Below are 24,514 nucleotides of genomic sequence, written 5' to 3'. Positions count from 1 at the left end.
CTTCTTGATTAGCCTTTCGAAGGACACGGCCGATAGAGATCATTGTATGTATCATACCTTAGGTATGATTGTGAGCTTCGATATGCTAGCTTCCGTACGTACCTATTTTCCAAAACAAGCTTCCTAAGTCGGAAGGCGGTGGCTTAATTCTGCCGCGGCAGCCGACCTCAGCTTCTTAGTCGCAATACTACCAACGATAGCCATTGCGACAAGTGATAATTCAGCTGTAGCCTCTCAATCGGCTTCGTCACCTGTGCCAATCTACTGAGACCAACATGCGAACTACAGGATCGCATCGCGCCCTGTCGAATCCTGCCACATAGCGACCGATAGCGATAGCGATAGCCAACCATATCTCATGTCACGAAATGGTATCATGAGGAACCCGGTCCCTCGCATGGGACCGCCTCATTGGCGACATCTAAGCAGATCAAGTTTGGATCGTACCCAAGCCGATGTCCCTACGTCGCCCGCCAGCGTATCGACTCATTCCACTATCAAAGAAGAGAAGCGAACAAGAATAGAACGCCGATGCACCGTGACCGTTAACGAGGGCTACGCTAGAGATGAGGTCCTGCTCAATTTCGATGTAGTTGGTGGGGATATAAAGCCGGGAGCGTTGATGTGTATAGCGACAGTCAAAGATGACTTGCGAAAGATCTCCACCGGCCATGGTGCCAGTAGCAAGCAGAACCAGGAACAGAGTTATGGTTCGAAGGGGACAGCGGGCACTCAAAACGGGGACGCCGCGTGCTTTAAATACTTCTTTGTCGCAAAAGACATGCCGCAAGAGACGAAAACACGGAATCCCGATATTGAGGTCTATGTCTTGAAGCACATTGCAGATGCATTTGGCATGAAGAAGGGCTCGCAGGTCCTCTTGACGATGGTAAGCATCTCTCTACCTATACCGCTCAGGCTGCTAACAAACATACAGGTGGATGCGAAGAATCCCGCTACGGAAGCGTCGCACGTTGAACTATCATTCAAGGACCAATACTTGTCCAGATCAGACATTTGGAGAATGACTGTTGGTGAGTTGACGGGGAGAACTGTCTACAAAGGTCAATCGGTGTTGTTTATGGGTACAATCAAGGCGCAAGTCACTGCAATTTATGTCGATGGCCGCAGAACGCACTCTGCCTTTTTCACCCGGGATACGCGGCCCATCTTCCGCAGCGAATCCGCCAGATACGTCCTATTCATCCAAATGGCCAGAGAGATGTGGGAATTCGACGCCGAAAGCTCTGGCGAGATCATGTTCAACAAGGTTGTCAATGGCTTTCTCCCTGCATTGTTCAAGAGATGGGCCATGCTCAAGGCTAAACACCTCGTGAGCATCGTCCTTTTTGCGCGCGTGGAATATGACACTGGGTTGACAGCCGAGTTTGACAACCTGTTGGGAGATTATTACACAGGCATTCAGCCATCTGGGCCGCGTCGGCCATACAAAGACTTCTATCGAGTTGTGGTCAGCGAGATGGGCAGCGGAGAGTGGACAAAGATCCTGCATCAGCTCAAGGTGGAGTTCAACTTCTTCCGACGGGATATCAGTCTGCACCATCATAAACTCAATGCTCAAGCAGAAATTGATGGTCGAGGTTCCATCCCTACGGATACACCTTCAACCCGTGTCAAGGCTGAATCAACATATGCCATGTATGGCAACGTTCTCGAGGCGATCAACCTCGCTTCGTCCCAGTTCGCCCATGATCATATCGACAGGGATCTCACCAGAACTGGAATTTCCATCGCAGTCATCAGCCCTGGTTGTGGAGTTTTTGAGGTGGACTACGAGACGCTGCGGAGGACAACGGAGGCGTTGGTTGGAAATGGTATTGGTATTGATCTAATATGCATGCCTAAGATGCCTCTCCATTCAGTACCCCTATTCAAGTACCGCAATCCGCAGTATTCGGATGATCATGGCCATGCTCATCGGTCCAGCTTCTCAAGGTCGTTCCACAGCCGGGATAGCACACCCAATCATCCTACACCAGTGATCGGCAGCTATCAATCTCTCGGCGAATCTTTCTCGCCTTCCAAGGGAATGAGCCTTTCTCGCCGTTCAGATCCTCTCATGTCCATGGCAACAAGTGAGCAGTGGTGCTTTGCATTGCCTCAATGGCTTCATGTCTCTTTCTGGACCGGCGCATCCGACGAGGCCTTGTCCTATGAAGGCATTGCCCTATCTGTCTCTAACAAAGTCATGCAAGATGACGAAGACGAGTTCAATATTCGATGCCGCATGTATGCTTTGCAAATGAGAAGTGTCCTTGAAACCAATGAAATTGAAACAACGCCTTTACAAGTTGACACGCATTTCCCGGCCAACATCACCGAACCGCCATCCTCGCAGAAGTATCGAAATACTGGGATCAATGACACTGTCTACATTCCCAACAAGCGCCCCCCGGATGGTCTATTAGATCACATTCATGGATTCCAAAGATTTGTTCCAGATAGACTTGCACGCCCTGGTGAAAAGTCACTGTGGAAACAGTTACAAGAGTTTGATGACCATAGGGCCAAAATCTCAAGTAGTCGCAGTCGACATCATTCGTCACGATATGCAAAAGAGTTGGATGAGATTACGAGAAGGCAGCTGGCAGAGGACTCTGGTCTATATGGAACTTCTCTTCCAGAGAAAAAGGCACCGATTCTTGGTCCTTCGGCGCGGAAGTTGTCGATGAACATTATGGATGGCGAGAAACCATCGCCTACAAGCTTGAAAAAGAGCGCTGAGCCGCCTGCTCCAAAGCCCCCAAAGACAGTTGCAAAGCAACCCAAGCTGATGAGGCAGATTAGCCTCGGACAGCGAGGATTTGGCATCGCTGCGCCAAAGGCGGTAGTTGCAGAGATCAAGGCCGAGACAGTCAACGCCTCAGGCGTTACGTCTAGCGAAGCAAAACAACCCTCAACCCCTCGAATCCGCCCAGAACTACGGCCAAGTTCGCCTCAAACAATTGCAAGCCACCCATCGTCATTGTCTGTACATAAATATCGAACAGACACCCCTGACACCATCATCGAAGGGGTGCCCATGACTCCTAGCATTCCCATTCTCAAGAGAAATAATTCCGGAAACCTCGATATTGCTACGATGCAACTGAGGACGGCCTCATCAACGATAGGTTCGTCGTTGAATAGTCGGCAGCAAAAGAGACAGGACGATCGTGATCTTAGGTCTTCGGATGCCCTCCGCGCTGATGACGCCCAGAAACTCTACACCAACAAACTACGTGCGGGTGCGTTGGGCGGTGCCGTTCAAGACCTTCCAACAACTCTGTCACCAACCACTTCCATTACCCCGTGGTTGACACTACTGAATCCATCAAACCCGGAAAGCCTTGCGATCGACGATACTGTCTTGTATAGTCGATGGCAACATGTTTATCCACAAATCGGTCAGATGAAGGTCCAGAAATGGAAAGCTCTTTGTTGCCCTGCTTCTGTACCCTTAACTACCGAGTATTTCCCCTCAAAGACTCAGTTTGATACCGAGTATCATCGCCACCCGTACACTGTTGAACAAGATACAGATGACGACATGGGCGAGGAGCCCAAATCTCGGCAAGACTTCATTCAAGAGTTGATCAGCTTGAGATTTACGCAGGGCTTCCAAGTTGTCGTAGGACCATGGGTTGCCCGTGCATTTGGACAAAATTCGATCAAGATCGGCGACATCTTCTCGAGAGACCAACCCCTTGAAGATGGTACGAGTATTTTCATGTCTGTGGGCAACAGCATTCACCAACTTTCGTGCGTTAATGGCACAGAAGTCGAGGTGAACATCTTTGTACGGAAGCCAACCGACACTTCGCTCACCTCTCAAGGCTTCTCGTCGATCTACAAACCTGCCATTCGAACTCTTCTCGATGATGCATATGAGGCACGGGAAATTGATCTCCTGACCGCCCGCCCTGAGCGTAACTGGAACATGATTGATTCATATATTGCTGGGCACCACGATGAAATGATGGACAGTCTGCGCTTCTGGCGTGCAAGATTTGTTCTTATTCCTGTTTTGCGGAAGGATGTCCCTGTATCAAAAACACAGGGTGGTGACCACGCAGAAGAGGTACGAATTGAGGGTATCAAGCGTCTTGCTCAATCCTGGCAGAAATATCGCTACATCCCTCCATCTGAACGAAGGTATCACTCCGTCGGGCAGCAGAAACGCAAGAGGGACCCCAACCCCCTAGATATTGTATACAAAACAGATGACCCCTCTGTGGTGATTGCTGCTGAAGTCGAAACGCTTCCTCTCACGGAAGGGTTGGAGGGCGGCAATCGAAAGGGTCTTGTCTCGGCCAAGGAGCGCTTTAAGAAATCCAACCTGAACTTGGCCATGTTGGCTGACGCTATGCAACAGCCTATTGAGAATGGAGGCGTTAGACTACAGAACCGAAGGTGGCATCTCCGCCTCTACTCTGCGTCCTTCATCGGCTCTGATATGGTGACTTGGCTGCTCGACAACTTTGAGGATCTCGATACTAGAGAAGACGCTGAGGCACTGGGTAATGCTCTGATGGTACACGATGATGGGAAATCGGGTAATTCTAAAGACAAGGGGCTTTTTGTTCACGTCGACAAGAGACATCAGTTCCGCGATGGCAACTACTACTACCAAATCGCCAGTGAGTTTGCCAAACCTCATGTAGGATGGTTCAACTCGCGACGAGCCGCAGTGCCGCCAACACCAAGTCTCGAAGCCTCCAGCCGAGACTCACCTCGAGCTCTGATGTCGGCTCGTTCCGTTGACGAAGGCGGTTCTCCTGCGTCAATATCGACGACCCCAACCATATCGCTTTCTCAAAGCGTGAAACGATCCAGAGTTGTTCTTAGCAAAGTCATCAAGTACGATGTTGACCACCGCAAGCGATCATATAGGCCAGAGAGGATTGACTTGCATTATGACCGCCTTCACAATCCTGACGGTTGCTACCATATTCGTATTGACTGGATGAACGTCACGACAAAACTGGTGGAAGATGCAGTTGAAAGTTGGGCCCGAGAGGCCAGTCAATATGGCCTTCGACTTGTTGAAGTCCCCATCAAGGAGGCATGCACAATCACTGAAACAAATCCATTCAGACGACCATATCGCATCAAGCTGGCAGCGAGTCCTCCTGATCAGAGGCCCGAGACGTACATTGACCCTAATTCACAGGGTCCAACGACGTCCCCAAATAAGCACTTTTACCAGACTGCCATCCTGAAAAAGTTCGACTTCGTTTTGGATATGGAGGCAGCCTCCAACTTCCCGAGTAATGTCGATGTGACCTATTCCTGGGGCAAGCCGGATTATAAATACACCCAGTATATCCATCGCAGCGGCTCTCTGTTGGCAGAGATTACAGACGAGGGTGACTTCCTAATTCTCGCCAATCGATTGTACAGCAGTCGATCTGCAAACCCTCGTGAGAAAGAAGTTCGTTCAGCTGACCCGCCTCTGGTAGAACGCGGTGGTCGTATGTCGTCGTATGGCCCTTATTCTACCTTTGGAATGACAGAGTCAGCAACTCTTGCATCTCCGGTTGTCAAACCAACACACTTTTACCACTCACCAGCCCTGAAACCAGTTGATCAGAATACCAAAGCCGTGTCCTCTACGACCCCTGATCCTGATGCCCTCAACGCCGAGATAGACGCGTTCTGCCATGATACGTCTGCGCTCGAGGAGTTTTACAAAGAAGCCATGGAGAAGGGGCAGAAGGTTCAGGGTACGCCTGCAACAGCAGCGGCCTCGACACCTCTGGAGGCCGTGCCTGAAGCAAGTATTCCCACTTTGGGACTGCCTCCTGGTGTTCTGGGAGGAAATGACGGAGCGCCGACCAAGCGACTTAATAGTCCAATGTCGTTTCTACGAAGGAGCAGTGTTCAGTATGACAGTGGATCGAGCCTGACTGGGCGATGAGTGCTATATATATGACACATAATGATAATTAATTGTGAAGAATTATATGTTTGATTGTCCATGTACCTGAATATTGCTCTTCCTGGACGGCTGATCTATGACTCGGCAAGCCATTGGGGGCATGACGGGCACCTGATATTTCAAAACCGAGCGAAGTCACAATGGTTCTTTTGTTAGATTTAAAGAAATATGTTGATAATCTATTATCGCAGTAGATATTGCTATGAATATTCGCCAAAACTCCAAGGCTATCGCTGTTCCTGCCGTATCACGAAACGCCAGCCTCTAGTGCGGTCAACTTCGCCAGGAAGCAATCAGAAGAGCAAATTAAAACGCTAGTAAAAAGATAGTTGACCCCCAAACATGCCAGAATGCACAGGGTCTTATACAAAGTAAGATGCGTTGAAAGTAAAGAGAACTCGGAACAATGTTTACACATGCTTCTCCTGGTATGGCCGTTTCCAAGGCTTGTATGTACGCACGAGGCGTTACATGGGGTATCATTTGAATGTCTTGGGAGGAAAAGTCCAATGCCAATTGTAGCTCCGTCAGACAAAACTGTATGGGGGATGAACGCTGAAAACAAAGTCATAAAGTCGTTAAATGAGAATGGTTATGATGAACTCATCCATCGGTAATATCGAGATGGTCAAGCCATAAGCCAATGGCATCGTGAAGTGGGCTTCGCGATCGGCCATTTCTAGCATGGTTGGTCTCTAGGTGCCGCTTCTCGCGAATATCAATAACTTCGCGAATACTGTCTTCAAGAGCAGAGAGGACAACGGTCTTGCACTGGACACGAGGGATCTCCAAGGGTGCCTGAGGCAGTGCTGGCGTGACGGGAGCCGTGATAGATAGAGGTTCTTCAACCTCGGTACTCATGCGAGTATCACTGTGTGTTTGAGATGAAGCCAAAGAATGATCTTTGCTGGTGTCCTGGCTCAAGCTGATGACTCTTTCGACGGCATCAGTCAGGGTTTCATCAGGATGCAAGACAGGCTCCTCGATCCATTCTTCCTCAAGTTGAGTCTCGTAAGGGAGGATCGAGGGAGTAAGTAGCCCCCCGTAAGAGGTCGACAGACCAGGTGGGCCAGTGAGAGGCCGATGGTCAGCTGGCGATCGTGGTTTGACTAGTCGACGGTACCGCAGACGAGTGATTGTGCTGGTGGTAGTATCAGCAATCATGACGCTGCTAATATCGACCCAGCGTTCATTTAGATCGCCCAAGATGGGCTGGACCGGCGGAGGCGTGGGCTCAGCCTGAAGAGATGCCTTGATTTGCACCATCAAATCCTCCTGGGGAGGAATAGCTTGAAGAGCAAAATCAGGATGATAACGGTTCAGCCAGCCAGCAGCGTTAAGTGGGAGATCGCCATCGATGCACAATCGTGAGGCCTGTTCAAATGACTCTAGCCCGCTTTGAAGTCCAGGGGTAGACAAGTAGCCACTGCTTGAAGGCGAGCTGATGGCAGACTCAAAGGACGTCATATAGTCGGGAAAGGAGATATCTACGTCAATGACACCATCGTCGGCATTGATAGATGTTTTAACGGGCGATTCGAATGCGCCGTTAGGGTCCGGTGTCCTGTCAGGGCGGATAGATGGCTCTCGACTGTGACCCTTGCAGTCTCTTGGTGTACCAGTCCCTTTCAGAGCATCAGTAGAAGGCCGGCGAGCCGATGGTGAAGGGGCGCTAGAGTTGTCTGCTAGAGATGCTTCTTCCACCATTTGAGACAGCTTGTCCCCTCTATGGAACGAAGCCTTGGTGGGTGATTTCGGATCATATCCACCATATGTGCTGTACGAGGTTGAGTCGCGGCGTCGAGTGGAACTGTTCCACAGGGCACCGATGACGCTCCCCCAGCGCGAACTTTGACTTCTAGCGTCACTACTGGCATTGCTCATCGCGCCTGTGCTTTCACCCCGCTTCAGGGAGCGCTTCAAGTCGTCAGTAGCGACACTGCCGCTGCTGCTCGGGCGAGGCCTTCTCTGGGATTCCACTCGCTGAGCTGTCGAGAAATGTGGTATAGTCGTCTCGGGCATAATCGTTGTGGTTGTCGCAGCGCTACTCTTCCTGCTAACAACATCGTTGCCAAACATTGCAAGATTTGAGGGTCGGATTGAAGCAGCATCCGAGACTCGCCTTTCATGGTTGCGATCCATAGTCAGATGAGCGAGTTGCATGGGGACAGCTGAGGCCCTCGCGCTTTGGCTCGTTGTTCTAGAATGCGAGGCTCGGCGGAGGCCTGTGCGCCTGTTGATCTTTCGACGAAGAGACTCTTCCCGTAGAACAGGAATTACGAAGGTCGGGGGCGAGTTGGAATATGTTCCAACCGAAGTTGAAGTGCTGGGCCGATGAGCACGGGTCGTGGGAAAATGAGAATTGGCAGGAAGGAAGGCAGAGAGAAGAAAGATGAGGCGCCTAGCAACCATTTTGTCATCAGACACGATAATGGTTCGTGCCGGCAATGACAGATCCTCCTCGTTTCGGTTCTTCTGCTGAAGATACAGCCGTCTTCGATACGAGGGAGGGCAAAGAGCCTGCAGCCAGTCTGTGTGGGTTGACAGAAACCCAGTCAGGAGATTGCAGAGGAACTGGTTCTGATTGTCGGTGCCGGCAACCCACTTGGAGGCCCATCGAGCCTCGTCACGCCAAATCCCCCAACGCCCTTGGCCCGTTACGACTCTTGCTGCGCTCAATCCCATGACAATTCTTTGTCGGGAGGCATCGACTTCTCTTATAACAATCTTATCATCAGCGAGACAGTTTGGCCAAAGGTAAACCAACTTGGTGGTGCTCTTCGAAGGCTTAATCCGAGACATGTCACCCCGGTACTGTTCCGAGAAGGAATGTGCTCTGCCAGTTTTGTTAGTTACTACTGGAGGTGGAACCGGTCCAGGGGCTGGACCGGGAGAAGCAAGGTCGACCTGCTTTAGTAACGCGGCCAGCGTAGTGGCCACCACAGATTGAAGATGAGTCATTGTCCTCATAATGATATCCCAATGTCGAGTCAGAGAATCGATTCTATCCTCCATGTCGGGTGTATAAGTGTCTGACCCATCTCCATTTCCGGACCCAACCATTGTCCATCCTGAAGGACGAGCTGAGCTGAAAGATGAAGGGAAAAACTCTTGATCGTTATAAGAGCTTGATTCGCGCTGCGCGGATTTGGACTGGTTCATAGATGAAATTCGAGTTGTGGTGGTATTTGCAGCAGGTAGTTGGACGACTAGTACCACGGCATACATCGGCGTTCGCCGTTGCTTCGGCTGAGGCTTCTTCTTCTTCGGCACAGACTCCTCGCTCGTCGTTGGAAAGGGGAAGCCTGTATTCTCTTCTGCATAATCTTTAGAGGGCGATACGTTGACTTCTGGGTCATCAATACTAAGATTGACAGGAAACAAGCGAGTTATTAGCACCTTCTTCTTCTCGACATGTCGTGAGGCAGAGGAGTGATTTTGGGCTGCGGACATATTTGTAGGGGAGAAAGCTTGTGAGGAGAAGGATTGTGATAGCCGACTTGAACGCGCGCTTGAACGTCCGATGGAGCTTCGGCCATCCCCAATACTGCTACTCGAAGGTTCAGCAGGACGTGACTCGCCAGGGACAACATGGACCTTAGTCGATGTTCCTTTGTAGGACATTAATTCTGAGTTACCGAAGATGCAGCTTGAGAAGGTCGCAAGTTCTTCGCGATACTCACGAGCAGCCTTCTGTCCATCTGACTCGACGTGGCTATCCCTGCGCCCCTGGAGGGAGGCTCGTCGATCAAAAGCGCCCTGTCGAGGCGAAGGCTGAGGTCCTTCCGGTTGGATCACTAGGGGTCGTGAAACGCCTCCAAGACTGCTTTTTCGCGGTGATGTTGGCGTTCTTCGAAACTCTGGAGGAATGGGGGGGCGCTCCGTGGGCGATACTGGAGGAGCAGGGTGGCTGTCAAACAAAAGAGTTGCATTAGAAGGTCCTAGGGCATCCTGCATGATGATGACCCTAACATCACGTACGTCCAATTCGACATCACCGCTGTAGTCAAAGGCATTGGCCGTAGAGGTGGCAGGGGTTGTTGGTGTGGTTGATAGGGGGAACACTTGATCATTGCGATGCTGATATAAAGCATCGGCGTCTGGGAAAAGCAGATTTCGAGTGACCATATCCTCCTGGGCAGATTCGAGTGAGGATACTGGCCTCGACGTCTTTGTACTGGCCTGTGTAGGCGTGGCTGAAGGGCCGCCAGAGCCCAAGTGCAAGAGCCGGCCGAGCATGTCGGGAGGCGCACTCAGGGATTTGGGCAGCAGGTTGAGTTAACAAGAAAGGCGGCCGTCGATATTAATTACGACGGCGAGCCATAATCAAGATGGATAACGAAGTGTTTCGAGCTGGGCGTAGTCGCATAGTAACCACTGCGCGTGGCATGTGAAATTGCAATCAAGTTGCAGAGGCGGAACTTAGATTCACTCCAGTCTGAGCTTGAGCTTGAGAAACCAACAGCTGGAGCGGGCGCAAACTAAGATGGAGGGGTTAAGTCAAGGAGGTTGGAAATCAGATTCAAAGCTCAATCAATGCTCGAACAAAGCAAGATCCAAGCTGGAAGCAAGCTTAGGTTGGTTGTTTGCTAATAACGTCGTAAAGGGAAAAAGGTGGCGGCAGTGTTGATTGCTGTTGTGGCGGGAGCTGGAGGGTGGCAATGGTGGTTTGTGCTCAGCAATGGGGTAGCAACTGTGATGGGAATGTATCCATGTATGAGAAGAGCATGCACAGCTGATCCTGGATTGACTATGAGTGGTTGAATCCTTTTGGTCACTGGGAGACTTGGAGGTGACGCGAGGTGCAAATGATACGGTACGGTGCGTTGCGTTGCGTTGCGAAGCGCGAGATGCGGAGAGCAGAAGGGTTTGTTGTTGGTCGTTTCTGTTAGCTGGTGGTGCTGGAGGTGCTGGTGCTTTGCTGCGTGTGAGGGGTTGATATGTAGTTCGTGGGTGGAGGCAGACGATATGCGCGGTCTTTGCGAGTGATCAACAGGAGGAGATGGGGGTCAGTAGCTGCAGGTGGAAGATCGTAAAGAGATGGATAGCGGGGTTTCGAGCTGGACAAGCTGCTGTACGGGTAGTGGCAGCGAGAGTGATTTTGAGTTCGAAAACGCTATCATATACGTCAATATCAAGGTAAGTAAATCGAGGTGAAGTCAAAAGATCAAGGGAATGGAAATGCTCGAGGTTCAGTGAGCCCAGAGTTGTTGTTGATCCAGATGCTCGGGTCAAGGCCAACTCGGGGCGGGTGGCAGCCCAGTTTTGGGTGTGTGTGCGCTGAGGTCTAGTGGGCTTGAAGCTCCCGGGCGGTACCGCAGGGCCAGGTATTCCAGGCAGCTCGTTAGTGGCGGTTAAGGGTTGGCGCTGGTGGCGGCTTGGACCACGAGGTACAAGATGCCCCGTACCTCTCTTAGCTCGGGGCCAGGATGGAGAATGGAGATGGGATGGGGAATAGTTCAGTGGAGATTGCATGTGTATGGGTGGGTAATTTATGAATTGGATGGATTTGGATCGGAGGAGAATCAACAACAGACGAAATGTGGATTATTACCAACCTGGGCCTGGGTTACTGTTCTCTCTCGTTCTCGTTCGCCTGTACTGTACTGTACTGTACTGTACAGCAGAGATGGATGGATGGATGGATGGATGGATGGATGGATGGATCAGAGGAGAGCGGGCGAGATTATCAGAGTCGAGGAATGGACCGCATCTTGTTTCCCCAGAGTCTTAGATTAAACGGGCGCTGAAAGCGACTCTGATGCCGAATGACGAGACCCGATGCTAGACTGTACCCTTCAAACACACCGAAGTGGCTGGAACTGAAAGCCGGGGCAGAGACACTTTTGTCTAGCAACCGAAGATGGTCAACCTTTGGGTTAGGTTTTTGGTTAGATCTGATTTGCCCAGAAAATGTTCACGTTGAAATTGTCTCTTTATTCTGTTGCTGTAGAGTCGAGAACGTACAGTAAGTAAATTGGGTCGAGCCGTGACTCTAATGAACTAAACTCGTTCAACCGAAACTCGAAGACGGCGAGAATACTCGAAGCGGCGATGTTTATGTAACAAGTTGGACCTCGAGTTGGTGTTTCGGCGGCGGCACTGCGGGTGGCTAAACACCTAATAAATGGATCTTCGGGGTGGGCGATGCCATTCCACAGACAAAGCCTTTAAGATGATAGGTTCGAGTCAACGGCAACGGCGGGCCTTGCTAAACAATTACCCGGCCCTTTTTTTTTCTTTCCCTTCTTTTCTTGTCGTAGGCGGCTCTGCTGGCCCTCTTGTCTGTGGTTGATCGTAGAAGGGCAAGCCGGAGTAATGTAAATATTGTAGGTAAAACAGAAAAGAAGTAATAAATACGGAGAAAAGAGGGCGGAGGCCTGAAGATGGAGTCCTTTCTGATTATCGAGAATGGATGCGAATGGGACCTGATGAACCCCCTGTTGACTTCAGCCTGTGCCCTTGACGGGGGGGGTTGTTTGGAGTGACTTCAGGAGCAAGATAAGGTAAGGAAGCACATGCAAGTCAAACGAGCTTCAAAAGAGAGGCAAGCAAGCGCCTTGTATACGGTAAGCATCAAAAGAGACGACGTCCGCGAATCCTCAAATCCCTGGCTCTCAAGTTGCGGTGAAAGCAACCATTAAATCGACAGTCGTCGGGCCCCGACCAGGGTCTTCCCAGCAGCCAAGGCCCAAAGAGTTGCAGTAGATGTGTAGTACTGATACTTTGATCAGAGTCGCAGCAAGACCAGACCAGCAGCTCACGTCTCACAAGTAAACGAAAGAGAAGGAATTCGTTCCTATTTTGGTCATTGGAAATCATTACGTGAGGCTCAGCATCTCAAGAGAAGAGACGCAAACGTATTTTGAGTGGTACTTCGTTATTATCTAGCCCCAATACATTCCCCAGGACAAGAAAGACTCGACTGTCTTGACTGTTTCTCCCTCGAGACTCAACAGGCATATCTGGATAAGTAAGGCAGACAAATAGATAATGGAAACTCCGGGGTTCAAAACATGGCAGACAAGGTCAGGGCCTCTGATTGAATACCATGGTGACGGTCATGATAGTGGAACTCTAGGTGTGCTCTGACATGTCGATGGCTTGTGCTCTACAGTACTGCTGTAGACTCATAGACGCCTAGACCAGGTTGGGACGTCTTCTAAAGCTCCGGGTACATTATCAAATTCTCCGGTGTTGCAATTACTACACACTTACAACACTGACTGACTCTCTGACTTCCACAAGTCCGAATACGCAGCAACGTTAACTTTGAACTTGACACTCCTCTTACAAGAGCTTCCACAACTAACTCACTAACTGCTTGCTAACTCAGCCCAATCCTCAACACAGCAACCATCGCGCACACTAGCGACTACGGTATAAGCTAGACATGCCGAGGCCAAGCATCAAGAAGCCGGCTAAAGAACGCCATGGGTAACGGTGCCACAGTCAAGTCAACTCCCTGCCTTGTCCTGTCCTGTCCTCGGCTGTCTCGTGATCTGCTTCGGAGGGCTTGTACTCGAGATACAGCAGGTACTGAAGGGAAGTGAATCGGTAAGCGAACAGTTTACGAGCGCGAATTCATCGACATGGATGATCGATAAGGCATCGACCAGTAAGCGTTTCAAAATTGCGCGTATCGATCGCAGCCCAATTGTAATGCATGTAATGTAAGGTAAGTATTTCTTGTAGTTGTACATGTAGTTAGGCAAGGTAAGGGTATTTTGTATGAGATTATCACAACCCCTTGTTCTGGTCATCACAATGCCATCACCAACGCGCGCAGTTGCAAGCCGCCGCTATCGGCTGGTAGCATTGGCCTACCCGTTGGCCTCTGTTCTATTGGTTCAAGAAAACGTGCACCGTACACATGACGCTATTGTACATGCAACTTGAGAGAAAGAGAGAGAGCGTGTGTGTGTGTGGTGCGCTGTACGTCCTTGACTTAATTAGCACATCCACGAGTCGGCTCCGAGATGGATGCGAATTTGTTTGTTGATGGTGTGGAGGATGATGAGCTTGTTTTTCAGCAACCTCCAATTTACTGAACTTTTCCCTCACCCCAATCTCACACTCTCTCTCTCGCTCGCTCGCTCGCTCACCCACTCGACTCGAACTTGAAGTGCCGTGAGAAATGAAAAATTCTCCGGTGGCTCCGTCGTAGAATCCTTCAGTCAGTACGTAATTAGTAGGATCACTCTACTCGACGGATAACTCGGGCTCGACTCGCGCGGTGTCCATTGGCATCTCGATCCGTACAGCTTGACTCGCATTGCCGGATACAGCTCCGCTTGAACTTTTGAGGATATCAAGACGCGGGAGCCCCCCTTACAACATTACATTGGATGACATTCTGCCAAGACATACGTACTGCCATGCCAGTGCCAGTGATCAAGCCAGCGAGAAGCCTGACATTACTGTGTAACTTTTTGTACGCTTCTGAATTCGCCTATTCCTTAGTTCCAGTCCCTGGTCAGTCAGAGCATCGGAATATTGAATCAAGGAGGATCCCGATTGATCCCTGATCCTTCTTGATGCCAATGGCCCCCCTTGCGAATGTGATGCAGGCAGCACGATGCTAAATAATGGATATGAGCTGAGCATGCTAATGCCACGAAGTACCATAACCGTGTCTTCGGGTTCGATCGATTCGAATGATCCTCTTTGCCGAGCAGGCATGGAAACAGACGATGCTCCACGCTCAGGTACGGATAATTAGCTCTTGGACTCTTCTCGGCTCAAGGGCTCGGTTTAGTGACTGTTTATTATTATTCATTCACAAGAGAATATGGTAGCTAACTAACAAGCAACTAAACATTTGGCTAGTGTTTTGTCTGAGGCCTCGGCCCTAACGGCCACTTGCACGTTTGTATCCGTAGAGCAAATGCCTGTCTAATTCCATTGGATGCTAGGCGTCGTGGGGTTGCATCGCCATCGTCATGTCCCGCCACAAAATGCCCCGCGGTAAGCTGCCTCGAGGCTCAATGTCGCTTGTGTCTTCCCCTCCATTAGTGATCTACAGGAACAAGAAAGAACGCGATCAACGGCCACTCCGTGGCGAATGAGTCACGTAGTCACTGTTGTTCTCAACAGTTCGATACATACCGACTCGTCCGGGTCTGGCCTGTTTGTTCACTATCAGTAACCTGGGGCTGTCGAGTGCGAGGCTATGTCGGAGCGGTACAAGTACATACTCACACGAGGTCTGGACTGTCGATCTTCATCCCGTTAGCGGGCCACTGCAACCACATATCTGTTATTTTCCGTGACGCTGGTAAAGATCACTATCAGCAGGACAAGCAGTCAAGGTACGTATTCATTAACAGACTTGCGATATTGCCTTCTTGTCGGTGAAGAGGAATTTCTGTCCGAATTTCCGGCTGCCTGCAGTTGTCTTGCAGATCACTTGTTGAATAGCCTCTAGATGTGATGATCAAGGTACATGAGAGTGACGACGGAATTGATAACCCTTCTTGATGTCTCAAGATGAGCTGTCAACAACACGAGTGGCCTATCTGGGCGATTCGCATGTCTCAGTCTTGTTTTTCTCCCCTGCTCGGCTTCATACAGTATTATATGGCTGCAGCAGCATGTATCTTGGTATTTTGTGCGTTTGGAGCCAAAGAGACTGGCTACCTAATATCAATCTTTGAAAACAAACACAAGTGCCAGTCTGAGAGTCCAGCGACTTCAGCAGTCACTAGCCATAATATGAATAGCTGCATTCTTAGTTAATAAACTATCATGGCTGATGTTTTAGTTGTTATCGTCTTAGTTGTCTCCCTAGAAGTTGCTTCGTCAACTCCCTTTCCAGCTGCATACATAGTTTGCCCTCTACTGATGTCTTGCCATGACATATCGCTCTATCAGGTTTCAAAATATATGCATCCCTCCTTAACTCTAACCATAACTTACTGTCTCTTGTATGCATGCATTGTGGTCTACCTACCTATGTCAAACATGGCGTTCATCACGTGTAACTTTATTAAAACCTCCACCCTCGCAACTCCACTTGTCTTCCTCTTCAACATTCTTTCTCACCGCCCAGCACTCTCGCTTCTGTAACCATAGCTTATGAGCTGCAGCAGGAAAAAAGGGTCCTCGTACATTGCAACCGCCCTAACCCACAGCCCCAGTCTCCGCAATTGACCAGCCTTTGGCGGTTACTGGTATTTTGTCTCGTCTCCGCGTAAATAGACGAGTTACAGCAGATACGGGATATCCATTCACCTTGAAGCTTTGGGATTGCTTCAAGATCCCTGGTGCAGATGCTCTGACAATGAAATGAAATGAACCACCATACTCCGGCGGGCGCGCGTGGAGCGGCCGCATGAGCTTTTATTCCATCCTTGCTACGGATTGTTACAGGTCACATCTTGGGTTGGAGAGGTTACCAACCAGAATCCCTGCTGTGTCCTCCGAGTGCTTGGGAACCCAAGATTGCATCCGGATCATCGTCTCGGATTTGCTAGGCTAGGTTACTCGATCGGAACTTGATCAATATCAACTCCCCACACCAAATTACGGTTACAGTTGCGCTCAAATGTGTGTCAGGCATGTCCTGGCAGACCGGTTCACGTCAAGGAGACAGCTGTGTTTCCACCGCAGAATAATCCTGGTCAAGGATTCACCGCGTCTGATCACAAGGAACAGCTTTCAGCGAATCTTGGCCATTGGGAGCAACATTATTAATGCTTTGTCGGCAAATGTTACTCTAAGCACATCACACAGTCATGAGATGGGTGGTATAGCAGCTGTTCGCTTACTCTGTCACCTTGATACTGTGAGTCTTGTTCGACGTCTGTCATCATCATTGGCCTGGGTCGACTAGTTGATGGGCGGGCCGTCCCTTGACCGTCTCACTGAAATGAGCAGCTGACTTGTGACAAGATGTCTTCCAGTCAAGTCACTTTATGAACATTGACAATCTTACCTTCAAAACCCAATGTCATTAATTTGGCTGCCTGCATCAATGTAACGCCAAACCCTCGCTCACCACACTCCAGGTTAAAACACCATCATCGCCATCCTAGCTTTTAAATGCTACATATATGCTCGAATGGATCACGGTGGCTGGCCTCAGATCTCTTAATGCGTGGCTCATAAGCTTTTCCTCATCGAGATTAGCACGCCATCACATTTCAAGGGTCCAAAGCAAGTGGTGGTGTGACTTGTGCATATGCCATTCATGAGGCTGACTGTCAATCCTGTCAAGGGTCTTTGATCCAGTGGAAAATGCATCACATCACTTCAGCCGCGAGGTCCCTTTGCTCTGTGGCTTGCAGTGCGTGAACACAGCTTAACAATACGCAATGACCTGACCTGATTGATAGTGAAACTTGCAGTGTTAGTCGAGGCTTGGCTGCATTCCATTGTATTGCGAGCATCGAGTTATGAACTTCAACCCCGCTATCCTCACATTTCACAATTCACCATTCACAACCCCGTTATTTGAGGCATATGTTAAAGCCTCATCAACGTTTCCCCCGGCTTCACCCGCCAACTAATTCATATCACTCAAAGCCCTTGCCCACTAAGTTAAGTCTGAACGCCACTTGAACACACAGCGGCGGCAAAAGGCCGCATCACAGTCACAGCCTGTTTGCTTCTTAAAGTCATTTCAGGGATATCCCTTTTCTCTTAGCGTGGGGGAGACCACAAAAGTGACAAAACCACTGAGGAATAAACTTTTACGACTTCTTTGACGAATTGGCCCCTCCCAGACCCCTCAAACCCCTCTCCTCGTCACATTTCGCCTCAGGCTCGGACTGTAGCAAACAGCATCCAGGCTGTCGATCACTCAGGGTGCACTGGTGCACAGCACCTCAGCCCATCACACGAGCTGCCGCAAATCACCTGGCATTCTTGCTCACTTCCTCGCGGCCGTTGAGTTCTGCATACGCTGTGATTGGCGTCGATCGAAGTTGCCTGGTCCTGAGACCCTGGGCCACTGTCAGGCATGATCACGGGGCTCGCTTCGAGAACCTCAGGCTGTAGGGTTGCTGAGTGAACCCCGTATGCGTGGAGACATTCCATGATGATCTTAGCCTTGTCTGCAAAACCCTGGACAGTTCTACTGTCGACGACGATGTGGGCAGAGGCGACAAATTTGCGTTGGTCCAGGCGCCAGATATGCAGCTCGTGCACCGATATGATGCCAGGGATCTAAAATGCTTGTTAGTCTTGGCTCTGAACAGAATGAGCTATACGCTGCTACCATCTCAATGTCACGTTTGACGTCCTCAGGGTTGACGCCTTCAGGCGCAGTTTGTAGTAGAATAGCGCCGCTTTTCTTGACTAAAGGTAGAGCTGATAGGAGAATCATGAGTGAGATGAAGACTCCCACTGCTGGGTCCGCGTAGTATCGACCTTCTCCTTTGAGTTGCCAGATCAGAACAGCCGCAATGATGACTCCGATGTTGTTGATGGCATCTCCTAGAACATGAGTGAAAACGCCAAGCATACCCAAGTCCCTTCCCGGGCCCTTCACGGACATAGTTGTGTGCCTATGATTATGGTGGTCCATGGGGATCTGTTGAGCTATTATTAATGACAAAGACTCTATAACTGCCTACATGTTAGACTCACGTGTGCCAAACCTGCCATGCTCTGGCTTATTGTCTCGTTAGTTAACGGTCCAGTAGTCTCCTGGTTCTGTAGTCTATCATCATGGCTGTGTTGTCTATCTCCCTGGTGGTCGTGTTCATGATCATGATCTGAAGAAGCAAGTCAGTGAGTGTTATCGCGAATATCAGAGAAGGCTGGAGTCTTTTCTCACCGTGAAGGAAGGATAGTACGAGAATGTTTAGTGCCAGACCAACGCAACCAACTATCATGATCAGAAAAGGTTGCTGTACGCCTGTTTTGTTAGCTTCCTCTAGTTGTGATCCCATATATCAACTGAGAACTCACGAGTCAAATGAACGAATCGTTCAACAGCCTGCAGCAGGATACTGATCCCCAGTGCCAAAAGAAAGACTCCGTTGAAGAATGCACCCAGTATAGTTGCTCTGTGCCATCCATATGTGTATCCTTGTGGAGCTGGTTTCGTATGTTCTTGCAACTAACATGGTAAGCTACATAAGACACTTGAGGTGCAGGTTCGCAACCTACCATCAACGCTATTAGAGCGACAACTATTCCGATGAGATCACTAAGCTGTTTGTTTTCAGATATTCATCTCCATCTTGATCAATAAGGGATTTACGTACGTAGTGAAAAGCATCGGCGATCAATGCGATCGAGCGAGTATAGAACCCAACTATATGCTATCAGTGAGGATTCCCAAGATGATATTTGACTTACCAGCCAACTCAGCTGCGAAGAACGAGAAAGAAATACATATTGTGGCTATCAGCCTCTGCTTCTTTGTGATTTTCATTGTGATATCTTGAGGTTGTGGTCTTCGTTTAGAAATTCTTTTGTGATTCGCTTGGATTCTCACTTCTGGCCTCCTAAGTTGACAGCTTTGCAAATCCAGGTTTTAAGGGGGCTCCCATTATCAATGGAATCAGCTCGACTTTAGTCTCCTTTGAAAATTTCGAGGAGTGATCTTCCGCGGTTAAGAGGTCTGAATAGGTGAGCTCTCTGAGGGAGCTGGCATAACATCACATCAGCTTGCAGGGCAAACAGCAGCGTATTGTTGTCGACAATAGCCAAACACGTCAGAGATAGATTCCATCCGTCACCCATACCCATTGAAAATACCGATAGAAGTCAGCGAAGCGAAGACGGATATTAAAAAGTGGTTTATCAAGGTGTTGGCTCATGTAGCTATCCGTGATCGGGTTCCGGGACAATGATTGGGGTAGCATTAACTTGCCGGGCCGAAGATGGAATCCAGGTATGTTTTGGCTATGATTTCTGTTTCACGACAGCTCTTTGTGCTTGGTGAATATAAAGCTTCGTGATGTTGTGTGCGTTCGTGATGTTGGTTGTTGCCGCGGTAAGGTAGGTTTGCAGTGAAAACTATACAAGTGGCCAATCCTGAGCAATCTGATACACTTCAAAGACTTATTATGTTTTGTATCTATTTATATGGCCGGTGTTTAAATCGCTGTCTGTTTTGAGGTTCGCTGAACATCTTGTGTAATGTCACTGTGTCCTAGGGTATGCAAATCTGTGTGTCTCCTATTCACCGATATTCTAGCCACCTCAAAAGAATTTGTAGTTACGGTTTTAGAAGGGTGGCTATGGCAAAATTCGACATTAGTTGTAACCAGAGACGTTTCAAATCGCAATAAAAAACGATGTGTTGCTGATTTGGAGGACGAAGTTGGTGTGTACCAGCCAGCGTGGGACTCTGATGCTCAGGGGTAAGAATTCTCAAAGAGACAGTGTTTGGCTCGGAACTCTGTGATTCCCTGGCTCATTTGGCCCGTGACAAAGGCAACACATCCCGATACAAACTCAAGGATATCTACACAGTTTAGCTCATTGAAGTGCTGAAAGAACCCATTGAAACAAATCGCATTATTTTTTCTACAAATCGACCAAACGCCATGCGTAGATGCCACTGCAATCGACAAATCACTTCTTCCTGGCAGGACGGGCGTTTTTGAGCCTCTTCTTCTCCTTCTCCTGTCTGGCCTTGCGGATATCGTCCCTGCCCTTGAGTTCCTTTTTGCTTCCCATACCGTCGCGGAAACGGCCCACGCGCTTCTCTCTCGCCTCGTCGACACGCTTCTTGCGAACCTGGAAGTCGTCGCGGTACTTGTCTGCCTCCTTTGGCGCCCTCTCCTGCTTGTGTTTGTAGCGGACACCAGAGGGAATGTGGGCGACATGGTTGGCACCGCCAGGACGTTCTGCCTCGCCGACGTGAGGGAGCTTGCCGAGACGGTTGGCACGCTTCCACTTGTCGAAGCGGCCACTTTGGAAGCTGGCCGCGATCTTGACACCACTCTCGCCACGGATCATCTTGGCACCCTTGGATCCGTCATCATCGTTCTCTCGTGACACATACTTCTTCGACTTCTTGTCCCAACGCATCTTTGAGCGAGTTGGCTCGCCGAAGCTCTTGGCGTTCTCATCATTCGTAAGATCCATGGTCACGCCACGAGCAGCCTCCACAAAGTTGGAAGAGTCCTGGCCACCGGACGACACGCCGTACCCACGTTCCTCGGCGGCGTTGAATGTCCGAGGCGTGTAAGACATGAAAACTTCCGAGTCTCGCCAATCCGTCTGCCCCTTCTTTGGGTTGGCGTTGGATACGGTGACCTCCAAACCATCATCCGACTCCTCGGCGGCCTCGTCCACATCCATCTGGTCTTCATCTTCATCGGCCATGGCCTCCACCTCGGCAACAACTGGCACATCGTCATCAATGCCATCGAAATCGTCGTGATCCTTCTTCTCTGTTTGCCTTCGTGGAGTAATTCTCTTTCTCAACTGCTTCATTACTTCGGCAGCTTCAGTAGTTCCCTTGTCTCGGCGTCCACCGATCTCAAAAATGGTCTCCTGAGGCCTGAAACCACTGATTCTAGCCAACATATTGGCTCGCGCTTGTTCAGCTCCATCAACGTCCTCACCAAAGAGTGCATGAAGTTGTGTCCAACCTTCACTTCCGACCAACTCTTTCGATCGCTTCGCACTTGAACCAGCTGCCGAGTTCCTTGTTCTCAAGTAGAGCTTCTCTGCCTTGATAGCAACTCCTCGTAGCGCTGAGATGTCCTCACTTTCGTACAAAGCTTTGTTAAACCATTCTACCTGAGCTTCTACAGGGTCTCGTTTTAGTGCACCAACAACCACATCATCTGAAAATGATGGGTTCTTGGCCTCCTGGCCAATAACAAGTCTCTTGCCAAGGAACAGCTGAAGGTCAAGAAGATAAGGAGCGTCAGTATCTCTCACAAGACTGTAACTCCAACCCCGTTGGCCTGCTCGCGCAGTACGACCAACTCGATGAACGAAAACCTTGGGCTGGGGAGGAAAGTCGAAGTTGATGACGTTGGCAAGAACTGGAATATCGATACCACGTGCAGCAACGTCAGTGACGACAAGAATGTTTGTCTTGCCTCTTCGAAAATCTTCGACCTGAATTCTTCGTGCAGTCTGGTCAAGGGATCCGTAGACATAGGAGACAGCGAAACCAGCGTAAATCAATAAGTTGGCGAGGTACTCGACGTGATGCTTGGTTGCTGTAAAAATGATTGTGGAATGCTCGGTAGGCTTGCCACTTGAACCGTCAGCACCGCGTTTTCGCTTCTTGGATCCTGTTTCGGAGTCCTCAGCGCTCACTGGGGCACCGACTGGCATCTTGATAACGTCGTGGAGGATATGCAGCAAAGATCCCTCCTTTTCGGCACCCTTAACAGAGAAGAAAGCGCTCTCAAGATCAGGAGAAACCTTTGTCTCGGCATCAAGTCGCACAAGACTTGGATCTTGTAAGCCGGCGCGGGCGAACTCAACCAAAGAGGCAGGTAATGTCGCAGAGAAGAGCAAACTTTGTCGTGAAGGCGGAAGTGCATGCAGAATTTCTGTTAACTGTGCCGCAAAACCCATTTCAAACAAGCGATCAGCTTCGTCAAAAACAACGTATTTGATAGAAGAGAGATCCAAAGACATCTCGACCTTCAAATGAAGGAATCGTCCAGGTGTTGCGATCACAATATCGGGATTGGCGGCCATAGATCCGAACTGTTCCTCCAAGCTATCACCACCAACAAGCAAAACGCACTTTAAGTCGGTCCCTCTGCTGAATTCCTTCACAACCTTCAAAGTCTGGATCGCGAGTTCTCGAGAAGGCGAAAGGATAAGCGCCCGTGTTCCGAACCTGGCGCTGTGCGCGCGCAATCGTTCGATCATAGGAATAACGAAGGCTGCTGTCTTTCCGGAACCTGTTCTGGCCATGCCGACCAAATCTTTTCTGTCCAGAATCAAAGGAATGGCTTTACGTTGGATTGGAGTTGGGACCGAGAAACCTTTCCGTGTGATGGCCTTTAGGAGGTTGCTGTTCAGACCTGGAAGATATTAGTCGTCTCTTCACCTCATATGTTGCCATTCTTACCCATGGCCTGGAAACCTCCGCCCTTCTTGACTGTCCTGCCCTTGAGATTCGATGCTTTTCGAAAAGAAGCCGCCTGTTGAAGGGCAATGAATGCCTCATCGTTGTCATCGTTGCCGGGCTCTGGGGCGTTTAACAGGCCATCGAAGTCGAAGTCCGCGCCGCCATCGTTGGCGCCGTTCTCATCTTCGCCGTCGCCGGGGTATAACGATCCAAAGATATCAATCTCTCCATCAGAAGGGGTCGGTGAGACGCCGCGTTGTGGCATTGTGACTCGTCGTCGATATCAGCGATATGTATGTAGAATTAAGATACCTAGTCTAAGAGTCTCAGTAGCTCTTTCCCAATAATTTTTTCTGTTATCTTATCTCGCGGGGCATATAAGTGGGCCACTTTGTTCCGGCCCTGCGACTGTCTATCGCCTATTGTTAACCTATCCTTCACTCACTTTCAACCTTGTTGGTTCTTCATCATTTCAACTTCTAGAAACTTATCATTGCCCATAATGTCCAGCAAAGATTCGAAAGAAGATAAAGATGCGCTCGATGCTCTTGAGCTTGAGGCCAAAGAATTTGATAAGGTTAGCTGTTTGCGACAACTAGATCAGTCATCAAGACTCCCGCTGACTCTCTCCAGGATGCTGAGATTGACCGCATCTTGAAGGCATTTCGCCTCGACGCGTATGTGAAACCCTCGTCATTTCTCTGCATTGAGATCTAACTTTCTCATAGTTATGCCGTTCTTGATCTCCAACCTGGTGTTCCTGACTCAGATATCAAAGTTACGTACCGCAAGAAGTCTCTACTCATCCATCCCGATAAAACAAAGAACCCACTGGCTCCAGATGCCTTCGATCGGCTAAAGAAAGCCCAGACAGAGCTCATGGACGAGAAGCACCGTGCACGGCTAGATGAAGCTATTGCGGACGCTCGAATGTTGCTTATTCGCGAAAACAAATGGACTGTCGACAGTGAAGAGCTTAAGACGGAAGAGTTCCGAAAGATGTGGCGTGCAAAAGCGCGAGATGTTCTCATTGATAACGAGCACCGCCGACGTCGCCAGATGAAAGCCCAGCTCCAGGAAGAAGGTCGTGAACAACGACGTACTGATGCCGAGGTGGAAGAGCGTAAGCGCAAGCGACAGCATGAACAGGATTGGGAAGCCACCCGGGATGAGCGGATCAGCAGCTGGCGACAATTCCAGAAAGGATCAGGTGGCGAGAAGAAAAAGAAGAAGAAGAAGCTCAAGCCCATCGGCTAGAGACATTGGTATTTGACGGGAGTTTATTGGGAAGACAGCATGAAGGGACACGGCTACACTAAACAATGTCGCGCTGGTATGTGAGTTAAATAATTATGATGAATGGTTTGGACTCTAATCAAGTCAGACAAGGTGCCCCCAGGTTTCAAGCCTCACTCGACTCCAGAGACGTCGGTTTTCAGTACGGTAAGTTCATCATGGACGTATATCATTGACGTAGACCGCGTGATGTATTCGTAGTATCATTCATATCCAACGTGCACCTTCAAGTGACTTGAAATGCAATTTCAATGAGGAGAGTGGCCTCG

The 24,514-nt window shown here is 49.6% G+C and overlaps 5 protein-coding genes across 5 annotated transcripts; 2 read left to right on the top strand and 3 right to left on the bottom strand.

Annotated features, from left to right (window-relative positions):
• Window positions 1-376: 376 nt before the first annotated feature.
• On the top strand, window positions 377-5,920 carry FTJAE_6749 (vacuolar membrane-associated iml-1; the record flags this gene model as incomplete). Its single annotated transcript, XM_037353393.1, has 2 exons — window positions 377-889; window positions 938-5,920. 2 exons carry the CDS (start codon window positions 377-379, stop codon window positions 5,918-5,920), a joined length of 5,496 nt encoding a protein of 1,831 aa, XP_037206180.1.
• Window positions 5,921-6,544: 624 nt separating this feature from the next.
• FTJAE_6748 (uncharacterized protein) lies at window positions 6,545-10,180 on the bottom strand (the record flags this gene model as incomplete). Its single annotated transcript, XM_037353392.1, has 1 exon — window positions 6,545-10,180. One exon carries the CDS (start codon window positions 10,178-10,180, stop codon window positions 6,545-6,547), a length of 3,636 nt encoding a protein of 1,211 aa, XP_037206179.1.
• A 7,454-nt stretch (window positions 10,181-17,634) lies between these two features.
• Window positions 17,635-19,325, bottom strand: FTJAE_6747 (zinc cadmium resistance; the record flags this gene model as incomplete). Its single annotated transcript, XM_037353391.1, has 8 exons — window positions 17,635-17,712; window positions 17,846-18,109; window positions 18,162-18,428; window positions 18,533-18,660; window positions 18,857-19,007; window positions 19,058-19,102; window positions 19,156-19,205; window positions 19,250-19,325. 8 exons carry the CDS (start codon window positions 19,323-19,325, stop codon window positions 17,635-17,637), a joined length of 1,059 nt encoding a protein of 352 aa, XP_037206178.1.
• A 1,148-nt stretch (window positions 19,326-20,473) lies between these two features.
• Window positions 20,474-23,214, bottom strand: FTJAE_6746 (ATP-dependent RNA helicase DBP10; the record flags this gene model as incomplete). Its single annotated transcript, XM_037353390.1, has 2 exons — window positions 20,474-22,902; window positions 22,950-23,214. The coding sequence occupies 2 exons, from the start codon at window positions 23,212-23,214 to the stop codon at window positions 20,474-20,476; spliced, it is 2,694 nt and encodes an 897-aa protein (XP_037206177.1).
• A 237-nt stretch (window positions 23,215-23,451) lies between these two features.
• FTJAE_6745 (uncharacterized protein) lies at window positions 23,452-24,206 on the top strand (the record flags this gene model as incomplete). The annotated part of the gene is made up of 3 exons (XM_037353389.1): window positions 23,452-23,526; window positions 23,583-23,626; window positions 23,678-24,206. The coding sequence occupies 3 exons, from the start codon at window positions 23,452-23,454 to the stop codon at window positions 24,204-24,206; spliced, it is 648 nt and encodes a 215-aa protein (XP_037206176.1).
• Between the last annotated feature and the right edge of the window lie 308 nt (window positions 24,207-24,514).

Source organism: Fusarium tjaetaba (genome assembly GCF_013396195.1).
Source record: "Fusarium tjaetaba strain NRRL 66243 chromosome Unknown NRRL66243_c0000132, whole genome shotgun sequence".
NCBI classification, from domain to species: domain Eukaryota; kingdom Fungi; phylum Ascomycota; class Sordariomycetes; order Hypocreales; family Nectriaceae; genus Fusarium; species Fusarium tjaetaba.
Note: the sequence above shows the minus strand (reverse complement) of the source record. Positions and strands in the feature narration are given on the sequence as shown.